At 42.1% G+C, this 14,981-nt stretch overlaps 1 protein-coding gene across 1 annotated transcript in view; it reads left to right on the forward strand.

Annotated features, from left to right (window-relative positions):
- LOC145413630 (nephrin-like) overlaps positions 1–14,981 on the forward strand; it is a gene marked incomplete at its 5' end in the record, with an annotated part of 296,625 nt that overhangs the window by 179,764 nt on the left and 101,880 nt on the right. Inside the window, 2 exons of the mRNA XM_080283291.1 lie at positions 3,973–4,201; positions 12,176–12,288. Coding sequence (XP_080139417.1) covers positions 3,973–4,201; positions 12,176–12,288 — 342 coding nt within the window. The remainder of the gene's footprint in view (positions 1–3,972; positions 4,202–12,175; positions 12,289–14,981) is intronic.

A 14,981-nucleotide genomic window follows, 5' to 3' on the forward strand; every position in this document is an offset into this window, starting at 1 on the left:
TCTCTCTCTCTCTCTCTCTCTCTCTCTCTCTCTCTCTCTCTCTCTCTCTCTCTCTCTCTCTTTGTGTGAGAAAGAGAGAGAGAGAGAGAGAGAGAGAGAGAGAGAGAGAGAGAGAGAGCAGTGGCTGTGTTTCCCATGGTCCCCGATTGAGTTAACTTGTCACATCTGAATGCTTTTGTATGTTTTCTGTTTTTGTTCCTTGTTTGGACGGGCTCTTTTGATGTTTTTTTTTTTTAAGTTACCCGATAAATTACCTTCCAGTAACTAAATGTATGTTTTTTCTTTGCTGTTTTATGTTTTTTCTTTTCCTTTTTTTAATTTATATTTAATTTTACGTAACATTTTCATTGATTAGTTTACGTTTGCTTATTTAGAAAGTACAGTAGTATGTTTTATTTTTTATTTGTCTGTCGTTTTCATTTATTCTTTCTCGTGTCGTTTTGTTTTGGCAGCTTATTTATATTAACCTCTAAGTTTGTGGTTTAGTTATTTTTATGTTATTATTTTTATTCCAGTTTTTGTCCCACCGTGTATATTATTATTTTCTGATTTTTTAATGGTTCTTATTTGGTTCCCTTGAACTAGTGAATTAGATGATTTTATAAGCTACCGTATGTACTACTTTATATGCTGTTTTAATTTGTTTTTCTGCTGTCCATGTTTTTATTTCTTACGTGTGCTTTTGGTGTTTTTTAATTTGAGTTTTTTTTATAATTTTGCCTTTAGATTTGTTTTTACTTACCGACACGCAGTATATATTTTCTCTGTTTTGTCATTGTTTTGGCAGTAGAGTTAGTTGGTCACTTTTTTTCTCATTCTGTTGTTCATTTCGTTACTTTTTCTTTTTTTTTTATTAATGTTTGAGTGGATGATTCGCTGTTTGTGATTCTTTTTAGTTTGTTGCTTTCGAGTCCCCATCTTCTCCAGTCCCCATTACTTGAGAGAGAGAGAGAGAGAGAGAGAGAGCGAGAGAGAGAGAGGAGGGGGGGGACTAAATGTACTCTTGTCTGCAGATTCGTCCCTGTCTATATAGTACAGAAATGAAAAGTTCAATGCTTCACCATTTTCGTCTTTTAGGGTCATATATCTTGTCTGTTCTTAATTTTTCTAGTTATTTGATCAGACACATTAATTTTCCTACGTCCTCATAATGTTTTCAAATATTTTTTCCACCAGTAAAGAATAATCTGTTTATCGTGATTGATGAGAGTAAGTTGTCATGATAACTGGGGGCCTAGTATTGTGAGGAGAGAGAGAGACAGACAGACAGACAGACATAGAATGAGATAGAGATTAAATACATGAATTCACGTTCTCTTCTCCAGTCTGTAGACAAAGGAAACGGTGGACATATATAGCTAGAAAAAGGATTCCTACTGGTGTGTGTGGGACAGCAAAAATAGGCACAAAAAGAAGAAAAGATACACACGCTCCTTCCTTCTCTCACTGATCACGCTTTTTCCTTTTCCTTCCATTTACTCTCTCTCTCTCTCTCTCTCTCTCTCTCTCTCTCACACACACACACACACACACACACACACACACACACACACACACACACACATTTTCTTGCACCCAGCTGGTCTTCACCCGTGACTGCCCACACCTCTCCCTCCCTCCCTCCCTTCGCGTCTCTTGATTCTTCCTCTCCTTCCATCCACCTCACTGCAGCCAGTAGTATGCAGCAGAGAGAGAGAGAGAGAAGGGGGGGAGGGAGAGAGAATGCACTGCTTCTTTACGCAGAATAATTTTTTGTTTTGAAGAAACTAAATTGGTTCTTCCCTCTCCATCGCTCAACCCCGTCTCCTCGCGTCACCCACCTCCCCGCTTTCGTCCACTCCCACCCTCTTCACCCACACAACCTCTCACCCTCCCGCACCTCCCCCTCACTCTGCACAACCCCTCACACCACACCTACCTGCTCATCTTCCTCATTTCCAACTTATCCATATCCTCCTCTCCCCCTCCCCTAGTCCACTGTCTCCAGCTCCTCATTTCTCCTTTCTTCCCAACCCTCCAGCCCTTCTTCCCCCACTCCCCTTTTCTTTCTTCCTCAACATTCCCTTTCCTTTCTACCTTCACCCGCCCTTAGCTTCTCCCTTCACTCGCCCTTCTTCTTTCCCTCCACCCCCTTTCCTTTTTTCTTCCTGCCCCCTCCCCCTTTCCTTCCTCCCTCCTCCCCCTTTCCTTCCTCCCTCCTCCCCCTTTCCTTCATCCCTCCTCCCCCTTTCCTTCATCCCTCCTCCCCCTTTCCTTCATCCCTCCTCCCCCTTTCCTTCATCCCTCCTCCCGCTTTCCTTTCTCCTTTCTCCCCATTTCCTTTCTCCCTCCACCCTCCTTTCTTTTTCCCTCCACCCCCATTTCCTTTTTCCCTCCAGTCCCATTTCCTTTGTCCCTCCACCCCCCTTTCCTTTCATGCCTCAGTCTCCTTATCTTTCTCCCTTCACTCGTCCTTCCTTTTTCCCTCCACTCGCCCTTTCCCTTCTCCCTCCTCCCCATTTCCTTTCCGCACTCCCCTTTCTCTACACTCCCATTTCCTTTCTCACCATTCTCAATACCTATCTCCTTCCAAGCCCCTTATCAATTTCCCGCCACTCATTTTCTCCTTCCATTCGCCCTTTCTTTTCTCCCTCCACTCGCCCTTCCTTCCCCCCTCGTGTCCCCCTCCCTCCACCTTTCATTTTTCTTCCACTCTCCCTTTCTTTCTCCTTCCGCCCTCCTTTCCTCTCCCAATAAACTCTTGCCTCCTTTCTTCCCAGACTTGCCCTTCTTTTCTCCATCCATTCATACTTCCTCCCTCTTCACTCCCACTTCCCTCCTTCCTCGCTTTCCATTCCTTCCTCTTCGTTTCTTTATCCCGCCATTCTCTTTTTCTCTGCTCCCATTTACCACTTAATGCATAATGGCTTGCTGTTCTCCAGATCAAGATGTATGCTGGGGACAAGAACACCGAGCAAATCACTTATTATATTTTACATTGTTATATATTTTACTTCACTCAGACTATACAATTTCTCTTAATCTTTACTGCTTAAATTTCTGTGCACTTTTCCACAAAGAGGTGTGTGTAGCACGTAGATAAGTTGATGTCTCATTCTTTTCTAAATGATTTCCTGTAAGCGTTCTGTACTACAATCGAGATGTGTTCCTTCCTCTAATTAGTGACTAGAATACCATAGGAAGTGATGGCCGCTAACCCTACAGTCTTATATTGTCCATGTATGTAGTTATGTCCTCTGGATTATGGGTAATTAGTTTGCCTTGGTAATTCTCCGCATCACAGTACAGTTTACCACCTGTGTTCCTTTTTATTAACATGCCTTCTCGCATGTATTAGCTCCATTTATTCACTTCCTCTTTGTCCCTCTGTCCCACACGCCACAGCCTTCACACTCCCTTCACTCTCGCCCCAACCCAGTCCTCTATGTTTCCATTTATCTCAGCTGTCTCTTTTTCCCCCTCTCAACATCATTTTCAGACACTCAGTACTTCTTTTCAGCCCCACCCACCTCTCATATCACCTCCACGCTCCGCACTCCTCGTAATCAAATTTAGGTGATCTTTATTCCATTTTCTGTGCACCATTTTCTGTCTTATTCTGCCACCCTATCCTCAAAAGTCTTACCCCCTCTTGCATCAATCAGTTTCCCAATCCCTACTCATCTCACGCCCCATAGCTCTCTTTACACCAGCTCATTGCCCCACTTGCTTAATCCCGCTGTCACACTAATAAGCCCCACCCCACTCATCTCATTCCCATGTGCGCTTTTCTTAGCCTCAATTCCAGAGTCATTCCTTCTCACTCTCCAGTAAGTCACTCATACTCATCCCGAACTAATCTCATTCCCATTCATCTGACTCCCATTCACTTTTTTCTCACTCATTGACTCTCACAGCAGTAAGTATCCTACATTTACCCCATTCCCATTCACTAATCTCATGCTTCACTCATGCCACTGCTCCTGCCTACAGTCGCTGCCTGGGAGGTAAAGGGTAAAGTGAGCCCACCTGAGGTAGAAGCAGGCCAGGTGGTGAAGGTGTCGTGTGAGACCTCCCCAAGCCGCCCCTCGTCCACCCTCACCTGGGGCATCCTGCCTGCGGGTGGTGAGGGGGCAGCCACCACCACCGCCACCACCACCACAACGCTGCCCAAGCCGTCATACACCACCTTCCCTGGTCCGTTTGGTGGAACGATTAGCAGGTGGGTTGATGGGGGGGGGGGGATGGTGCAGTTTTTTGCCATACTCTCTCCTCTTTCAGAAGCTAAGATGTTATTGTTATTTAGAGAACTTCTGATGACGCACAGCACTTTGCGATCATATTTCCTTGGTGGGATCGAACTCTCAGTCCCTCGGTCGACAGCGTGCACTCTATCGCACTAGATCGTAATGGCTACATTGGAAAAGTAATTGACGGAGAAAAAGGAATGAGAGACTGGAATATATGGAAAATGTGTGTGTGTGTGTGTGTGTGTGTGTGTGTGTGTGTGTGTGTGTGTGTGTGTGTGTGTAGAATAATAATTGGACTGGTGGATAGTTAATCTCTCTTATTAATAGAAAGACGCCTTAACCCCGGAAGGGTATCACCCCCATGAGTATATTGTTTCATATCTGATCTTGTGACTGAACTCTATAAGTTTTAGGTGAAGACTGAACCAGATCGTCTTACTGATAAAAAAAAAAATGTTTAGCTGAATTGGTATACGTTTCATCGCCTTTGCATCCTTTGTTTAGGTAGGTTTTCTTAAAGCAGAGGAATTCCCAGAGTCCCATTACCTCTCCTCATATCGTTCTCTTGTATTTTCCTTTTCCTCTGTCTATATTGTACTCAGTCTTTTGAAATTGCGGAATTTTGGGTTACGTTAATGATGAGAATGAGGATGATGATGATGATGATTAGTTTCGCCCATTACTTCATAGTCCACTCAGTCCTGTGACATATTTTATTCTTGCTACCAACAAAGCATCTTTACTTTGAAAGGATCTCTAATAGTGCGGGGGTAAATGAAGACTTCAGAATGTAGCTCGAATAGAATACAAATGTTATCTTAATGAAGAGATTAGTCCGAGTTATTTATGTGGGGTAATAAAGGCGCCTCCAGGATTATATATATATATATATATATATATATATATATATATATATATATATATATATATATATATATATATATATATATATATATACACACACACACAAGTTGTGATATTTGGAACATAACTAGGATTGACATTCATATATACATACATACATACCTACATTCATACATATATACTGTACATACATACAAACTGTACATACATAGGCACACAGACAGACAGTCATTCAGAAAGACGTACTAATAATTTAAATGCAGCGTATTACTGTAATGGGTGTTCCAGCATTTTTCCACTTAACCTCGCATGCGGAGATTGAAAAACTCACAGAAATAAAAGAAACATAGTATTTATATAATTTTCTCTTTTAAGGGTGCAGATAATTATGAGCATCGTACAAATATCTTATTTATTTCATTATTCGTCCTTTAACCATTTTCTTAGTTCTTCATTTGTTGTTATTTCTATTTTATCAATTTACTTTCTTGGTTTTGATGTTTTTGTGACTATTTGAAAGCAACACATGTACTACTGATTTCTGATTTTGGTTATATGGTGCTGATTTCTTTGGTTGGTCATTAGTTGTAGTAGTAGTAGCCGTACTCCGTCTCTCTCTCTCTCTCTCTCTCATCTTTAATTGTTTACCCTTTCTTGATCTCCTCCCATTTATGGCCGACTATTTTCTTTTACTTCTTTTATTCATGGATTTTACCATTCTTTTCTTCTTCTCTTTCCTCACCTCATTCCTCATCTATCTTTCTTCATATCCTTTATCCTTATATTATCTTTTGTCTTCTTTTCCTCGTATGTGATTCTTTTCCTCCTTCGAACTGCCTCCATTATCTCTCACGATCTGTTGAACCAGTGTTTATTTTTATGCTTTTCGGGCCTTCATCCTCTTTATCCTCTTTCCCCTCCCCGCTCCCATAATTATAATCTTTACTTTCACCACTACCATCACCACCACCACCACCACTAACACCACAACCACTACCATCATCACCACCACCACTACCACCACCACATACTTACTCACTCTTTATCATCCCCCCCCCCCCTTTGTCTGCCTCATAGTTGTCTTCGTTGTCACCAGCAGCAGCAGCAGCATGATAATAATAATAATAATAATAATAATAATAATAATGATAATAATAATAATACCTCCTTCCCCTTATTCTTCTGTTTCCTCCTTTTCCCCCATCATCATCATCATCATCGTCATAACAACAACAACAACAACAACAACAACAATAATAATAATAATAATAATAATAATAATAATAATACCTACTTCCCCCTTGTCTCCTTTCTCAGTTTCTTCCTTTTCCCCCATCATCATCATCATCATCATCCATAATAATAATAATAATAATAATACAAATAATAATAATAATACCTACTTCCCCCTTCTCTCCTCCTTTCTCTGTTTCCTCCTTTTCCCCCATCTCCTTTCCACTGTCTCCCTCCTCCTCCTCCTCCTCCTCCCTTTCCTTCCATCCCCTCTCTCTTTCCGTGTTTTCACCTCTTCCTCTATTAGTTTCTTTAAACCGGTGTCCCCTCTCCCTATACCCTCTCTCCTTTCTCCCTCTCTCCCCTCTCCCTCTTCTCAGCTCCATCTGCTTTCCCTCCCCTCATCCTCTCCTCCTCCCTCCTCCTCTCTTCAAGCCACGTTTGGGTGTGGGGACGTGCCTTCTATTTGCCAAACCACGGCCATACATCTTGCTTTTTTCCACCCTCTCCCTCTGACACAAGGTAATTCTTTCCTCCCTCCCCCTCCTTCCCTTCCCGCTTCTCTCCCTCCCTCCCTCCCTTCCTCATTTGTTCCCTCCTTCCTTCCCCTTTTCTTCCTCCTTCCATTTCCTCCATTTCACTCTCTCTTTCAATTTCTCTCTGCCTTTCCATTTTCCCCTTATTTTCATTTTTTTTTTACTTCTTTCCTCCTTGATATCTCCTTCCTTCTTACGTCTCCTGCATCCGCCTGTCCCCTCTCCCATTCTTCTTACTTTTCATTCCTATTTCCTTCCTACCCCCTGTTTCCTTTATTTTTCCTTCTTTCCTCCCTACCTCCTTCTTTCTTCCGTTCTTCCTCCCACTTACCTCTCATCCGTTTACTTTCATTATTTCTTCTTCCCTTCCTTCTCTGCTCTCCACTATTCCCATTTTCCCCTTAATTAATTCATCCATTCCTTTCTCTCTCTCTCTCTCTCTCTCTCTCTCTCTCTCTCTCTCTCTCTCTCTCTCTATCTCTCTCTCTCTCTATATATATATATATATATATATATATATATATATATATATATATATATATATAATATGGGGGGGTTCTAAGTGCCTCTGTGTCTGCCTTCACACACACACACACACACACACACACACACACACACACACACACACACACACACACACACACACACACACACACACACACACACACACACACACACACACACACACACACACACACACACACACACACACACACACACACACACACACACACACACACACACACACACACACACGAGAGAATGTGAGTGAGTGTATGAGTTAGTATGAGCGTGTGAGTGAGTGAGTGAGTGAGTAGGTCGGTCCGATCGGTCGACCAAAGGTCGTGCCATACGCTAACCCTTGATTGATTTACCCAAAACGACATTTGGCCTACACTAGAGTGGCTTCATCCGTGTGTGTATATTTGTGTGTGTGTGTGTGTGTGTGTGTGAGTGAGTGAGTGAGAGAGAGAGAGAGAGAGAGAGAGAGAGAGATCGTTTCTTCTCCACTCTTCCTCCTTCTCCTCCTCCTCTGGATCTTTTATATCTTTTCAATCTTACTTTTCTGCTTTTTACCATCGCCTCCTCTTACCATCCCATCAACTCGTCAGTCTGTTCTCTTGCTTCTTCCATTATCTTCACTTCATTACTTTCCCCTCGTTATCTTTTTCCGCTCTTCCTTTCATCATCTCCTTTTTCTGTTCCATTTTATTCTACTGTTATCCCTTTCCTCTTCCCTTCCCTCTGTCGCTCCATCGCCTCTCCCCTTCCTTCCTCTCTGTCTTCATTCTCTCATCTTTCTGACTATTTCTTTCCATCCACTAATCATAACCTTACTCATCTATTCCTACTCTCTTTCTTATTTTTCTTTGCTCTTCAGTTTACAGTCGAGTACTCTTCATCCTTCCTTTTTACTCATTGCTACCTCTTTAGTCCTCTCTTTCTCCCATCTTCGTCACCCCGATTTTTTTTCTCCTCCTTTAATAATCTTTTTTTTTTTTTTTTCTGCTCCTGTCCTCTCTTCTTCCGCTTATTCTGTCCTTCATCCTTCCTTTTTTCCATTTAATCTGTCCGTCTTTTTTCTTCTTCCTCGATTCTTTTTTCCATTCCACTTCCCGTTTACATTCATTTCTCTCTCCTCTGCCCCCATTCCGGGTTCCTTTTTCTTCTATCTTTCCTTTTAGTTTTCTCCTCTTCATTTCCCAGCCATCCTTGCCCGTTCCCCCCATCCTTCCTTCTTTCCTGGCATCTTTTCTTCTGCCTCCTCCGTTTCTTCCCTCCTTCCTGGTCCTTTCTACATCACTCCTCTCCCTCTTCTTTCCTCCTCATCCCTTTCTTCTCTCCTTAATATTTCTCCTCTTTGCGTCTCAAGTACCTTCCCCCTATATTTTCTCTGTTCATCTTCCCTCCCCTGCCCTCATCTTCTCCCCATCCTTTTCTCCTCTCTCTTTCCCCTCTCTCTCATTTCTCTCCCTCATATTCCTTTTTCCCCTCTCTCTCTCTCTCTTCCCCTCCCCCTTTCTCTCTCCTTCCCGTCCCTCTCCCTTTCTCCTCTTTCCTCCCAGCCTCTCTTGTGTCCGCCCTGCCAAATTAACGTCATCACCATTAAGAGCCTCCTCACTCATTCACTACCTCTCTCATCCACTATAACTACCGCCTCACTCTTATTTCCCTTTACTCCTGGTTCGCTTTCCTCTTAATTCTCTTGTATTTAGGTATTTCTTCTCTCTCTCTCTCTCTCTCTCTCTCTCTCTCTCTCTCTGCATATAGCTCAGGGATGAGGAATTAAATAGGGAGGCTGCCAGAGATCGAGCAGCGTGGAGACCCGCCATTAGGTGACCAAGGCCGATGCATGCAAGCATGTTGGAGTCATTATAAACGAAACGAAACTATATATAACTGATATATAACTGAAGGAGAAAAGAGAGAGAGAGAGAGAGAGAGAGAGAGAGAGAGAGAGAGATAATGGGAGATAAAATGACTGATGGAGGAGTGACTAAAAAAAAAAGGAGAATGACAAGGAGAAGCAGAGAGGGTAGAATGAGAGATAAAATGATTAATGGAGGTAATCTGCTAAAGATAGGAGGGGGGGGAGGGGAGGGGAAGGAGGGAAAACGGAGGGGAAGCGGAAGGGTAAGGGTAAGGGAGACGGAGAGTGGGTAGAATGGGAGGTAAAATGATTAATGGAGGGAATATATAATGGTGGGAGGGGTATTTGGATCAGGGGAAGAACACACACACACACACACACACACACACACACACACACACACACACACACACACACACACACACACACACACACATATATATATATATACTGTACAATATATATATATATATATATATATATATAGATAGATAGATAGATAGATATATATATATAGATAGATAGATAGATATAGATATATATATATATATATATTCCTACCAGAAATAATGTCTTATCCTGCTTTTCTTTGTCTTAATCTAATAGATTAGTTTTTTTTTAGTTATAACCTTCTTCATACCAAACAACCTTTGTACTAACGTGTACTCTTCACCTACTCCTCCCTCCTTTCCTTCACTCCCTCCACTCCCTCTCTTTATTCTTCTACCGCTTCCCGTTCCTATCCATATTTCATAAATTTTACCTCTGTCTCTCCATATGAATCTCTTCATTCATTTCATTTAAATTTTGCTCCTCTGTCATCCTTTTCGCTCCTCTCACCATCCTCTTCGTTTCTTCTCTTCTTCCCTCCCGTTCCCTTTCTTTCATCTCTCTGATCCTTCCCCTTTCAGTCCTCTCCACTTCGCGTCACCATCCTTTTCTCATATTCCCTTTCCACCGATTTCGTCTCCCTTCTCCTTCCTCTTTCATTTATCGTATCCTCTCCCTTTGCTCTTCATTCCTTTCCCGTGCTTTTCCCTTCCCCTCTTCTCTCCCTTCTCTCCTTTTCTCTCTCCTCCCCTTCCCTCCCTTCCTCCTCGTAACTCCCCTCCGCCACCCCTCCGGAAGAGCCTACACTAACCCCTCCATGTCGTATCCGGTGCTTAAGCGATTTCGGTTCCGGATACACCTTGTTTTTCCATTGTCCAGGTTTTTTCTCTGTTTCCCCTCTTTGCGTCTTTTACTCCCTTTTACGTCATCGTATATGTATATTTTGTGTGTCTTCATCTGTGTGCTGTATACCACATTTGATCCTTCGACAGCATCAGTGTGTAGCGAAGGTTTGGCAGTTGGTACCCGTGACAACAGTGACGTATTCACATGTTTGTTGGTGGTAATAAGATGAGTGACGGGCTTAACGATGGTTAATTAATACGACCAGGTAATTGTGATGCAGGTGTATGGAAATGTAGTCAGATTTCCACCACACGCTGGCGATTTCCCGGGGTTGACAGTGACATACGAGGTGTAGGTTTACGGAACATGTTGAGGCGTCACTGAGGGATATCGTAGTACCTCTTCTTTAGCGATTTATTTTACCTACTTCAACTTAATATTCTCTCGTATGTTACTGGTATCTTTTAATATCGACATAGTATGTATCAGTGGCATGAAAAAAGGATAATAAAGGAGCAACAGGCAAAATCAGTCGCTGAGAATGCATTGCTACGGTTTCCTGGGAGACTTCAAATTCGACCCATAGTGAGAGGGTATGCGTGTCTGTGTGAGTGTGCTGTGCAGTTCCATATGGATGTGTGTGTGTGTGTGTGTGTGTGTGTGTGTGTGTGTGTGTGTGTGTGTGTGTGTGTGTGAGAGAGAGGGAGAGAGAATCATCTATTCTGCCTCCTCTTCTGCTCCTCTTACCTCTGCCTCTTCTTCCTGTTTCACCTCCACCGCTCCCTTACTTCTCCTCCACCGCTCCCTTACTTCTCCTCCACCGCCGTAGTAGTTCCTGCTCCACCTACCCTTTCACCAGCATCACTTGCCCCACTAACCTCAATCCTGACCTTTCCCACTCATGCCTCCCGCCAATAACAAATTAAGGAGTGATTTTAGACCCGTGTGACACGGATGACACAGCTTCCTGAATCTGTGCGTTGTGACTAAGCTGGCTGCCCCTCGCTGGCCCACCTTTGTTAACCCCTACTTCCCTTTACTTTGCATTTTATCACCTACGTTGCATATTATTTCGATGACAACGTGCGATTTTAAGATGACAACGTGCGATTTTAACCTGCCGCAGTGATTAACGCTTGGGCCGAGAGTAAATGCCTTCCTGTTTTATTTCAGCTTAAGACTTACAGTTTTATTCGGCTTAGAAACTCATCGCTGCTCAGTGCAATCATCTAGCGTTAGCCTGAAGAAGATACCTAGGCGGACCTATTATAATGATAAGTTTTAGTTTATTCTTGCTGCAATTAAACGGTTTTATTCAGCTAAGGAAAAACACATTATAGTGAAGGGATCTTTACAGCGACCTTATTTATTTATTTATTTATTTTTTTTTGCTACCTCCAGAATTCTGCCTACCTGAATTCTCTGACGAGGGGAACTTTCATGATACCATTATATCACCATAGAATATTATTTTCTATTAATTTTTACTTGAAAACATTTACCTATATCATTATTGTCTTTTTATTTGGCCCAACACCAAAAGATTGTTGTATTGTTTGTGTATTATTAGTTGCCCAGTTTTATCAGTATAATATTTTGGGGGCCACATTGCCTCGATGTTGTGGAACCAGGTGTAGTCTCATGTGCCATTCATTCATATATTAATTTTTGCTATGTCAGGTAGGCATATATAACAGTTCATTCATTCAGTAACTTATTCTTGCGACTCCAGACAGATTTCCCTAACCATCCACCTTCCTTTGCAGGTCTGAGGTGCGCCTGCGTGTGCATGCAGAGGACCAGGGACGAGTGCTGACCTGCCGTGCTGACAACGGTGTGGGAATCAGCGTGGCCACTAACATCACTCTCAGTGTGCTGCGTGAGTACTAGGCTGATGCTGGTGTGTGTGTGTGTGTGTGTGTGTGTGTGTGTGTGTGTGTGTGTGTGTGTGTGTGTGTACACGCGCGCATGCATGCGCACGCTCTGTTCTGATGTTCTTGTATATTTGTGTGTGTTTAACTCTACAAGGCGAGATCTTTCGCCTGAACTGAATAATGTGCTTTCCTTGAACATCTATGGTCAAGTTTGTGAAAATGTTAACATGTATATGTATTTATATCCATTTTTCACGGAACCACAGAAAATGGGGCCTTTTCAGTGTGGTCTGTTTGTCCATTTCGTTGATTGTTTACTTCATTTATCGTCAGTATGTCATATATTTCGAAATCCCACTGAAAAACAATTAACACCGTGTTGATTGTACTCCGATTTGTCGGTATCTTTGTTTTCCTCGAATATGGAGATAAGACTACCATCATCATTATCATCATCATCATCATCATCATCATCATCATCATCATCATCATCATCCCAGCCAATATTTCCAGTGAGAGATGAGGTGGAGTAGAGTCTAGAAGCAAAAAGAGAAGGCATGAAAGTGGTAGACCTGTCAGAACCTCGGAACGCTGATTGTGAAACTTGGCATGTGAATTGCGTAGAATTTGTCGGGCGACCTAATACGAAGTTGGGTGAGCCTGATCTGTGGTCTTTAGAATCTTCTTACAGAAAGGCTGAGTATATGTAAGATCTCTCTGTTGTTGCCGCATTTCCCTCGTCCACCAGATGTTGTTGGTTTCGCATTTTTCCTCTGTTTAGCTGGCCACTGTTTTTAATTATTTAATCTTTTGTGCAGTGTACATTCGCTACCAGTTTTTCACGCTTATTTTGCTGTTGTTTTTTCTTTTGGTTTTCAAGATAGCTTTAAGTCTGCCCCTCTATACAATGATTTCAAGATGATGACGATGATGGTGGTGGTGGAGTATTTTCTAAGGCGTGATGGAGGTACTGTTCCCCATTCAGGCTATTGTTTTAACAGAACACGCAGTTGCAGAGTTCCTTCATTTTTTTCCTCCGGCGCAGAAATGTAAAGTACGTCTCTTTGAACCATTTTATTTTATTTTATTTTATTGTATTGTTTATTTTTATTTGTTTTTTACGGTGCATAGGCGGGAGTGGAAGTAGGGGTGTGGTTGGGGGTGGGGATGGGATGACAGGGGTGTAGTGGGGGAAGGGATGGTGGTGGGGGTGGTGTGGGGAGAGACGTTCAACATATAAAGTCCTAATTTGCAGTTTTCAGGGATGCTCCTGTGTTTTTTGTTGTTGTTGTTGATGTTGAGAATGTTATACCGGGTAATGTATTATTATAACTGGTGTTATTGTTGGTTCTGCTGTTATATTATTATTATTATTATTATTATTATTAACATTATCATTATAATTATCAGCAGTAGCAGCAGTACTGTTATCATCATCTCCATCACTCATCACTCATCAGTCACTCGTCAGTCAGTAAATCCATCATCAATCAGTAAATCAATCAGTTAATCAATCGTCAGTCAATCATCAATCATTCATCCATCAATCAGTCATCAGCCAAACATCAGTCCGCCATCCACCATCATCATTCATCATCATCAATCATCATCGTCGTCGTCATCATTATTGTTGTTGTTGTTGTTCTATCCACCTGCGTTTTAAGAAGGATAGCAGTAGCAGGCAGACACCTATTATTCCTTTTGGCATGTAGGGGTCCAGGGCTAGGCTACCGATGTACAGAATATTGCTGGGTGAGAGATGGGTTCACGTCCATATAAACCACACACACACACACACACACACACACACACACACACACACACACACACACACACACACACACACACACACACACACACACACACACACACACACACACACACACACACACACACACACACACACACACACACACACACATTTATTTATATAACCAGTTAAAGCCTGAAATTAGCCAGACCCAATTTAAACTGTTACGAACCCTAGGTCACATTTGTTGTATTTTAGAACTAGTATTACCTCGCCAAAGTTAGTTCCATCAAAGAAGACTGTTTTTACTACTACTTTTAGCAATTCCTTTTAGTCAGGATTAGTTTCAGCAACTGTTTTATCTGTTAGAACTCGGTGTTTCAAGGATTCATCTGCCATACACCTTAGTCAATACCAGGCACTGTAACAGTTATTGTGTAAGGCAGCTCATGAAGTTAATCATTTATTTTGGCTTGCCGTAGAACAGTAATATTGTGTGAATTATTTTTATCTGCATGATGTAAGGAAGTATGGTGGTCGTATATAGTCGACCACGGTGCAGCGTGAAAAGTCCCATGCCCGTTACGTTACATGACGATCACTGTACCAGCCATTAACAACAGCAACAATCGCTTTGTGCTTATTTACATTTAGTTCGTCGATTGTATTATCCTAGACCTTTAGTTACCGTGGTTATTTTGTGAAGTGACTTGATCGTGACCTGTTAGAAGGATACAATAGTTTTATACTCCTGAGTCCAGTGCCAAGATTGTGAACAGAATGGCATCTTCCACCTCGCCTGACTGTTTGAATCGGAAACACAAAACGGATGGTAGAAGTACAAGTATATACAGTTTGTTCTGAAGTGGGACGAGAGCTACACCATTACCTTAAGTTGATGGTTAAGGTCTTTGGCTTAAATTGGACATTCTTGCCTAAACACACACA

This window comes from Coenobita brevimanus, chromosome 97, assembly GCF_032717465.1.
Source record: "Coenobita brevimanus isolate Jiangsu-jjx chromosome 97, ASM3271746v2, whole genome shotgun sequence".
NCBI lineage: Eukaryota > Metazoa > Arthropoda > Malacostraca > Decapoda > Coenobitidae > Coenobita > Coenobita brevimanus.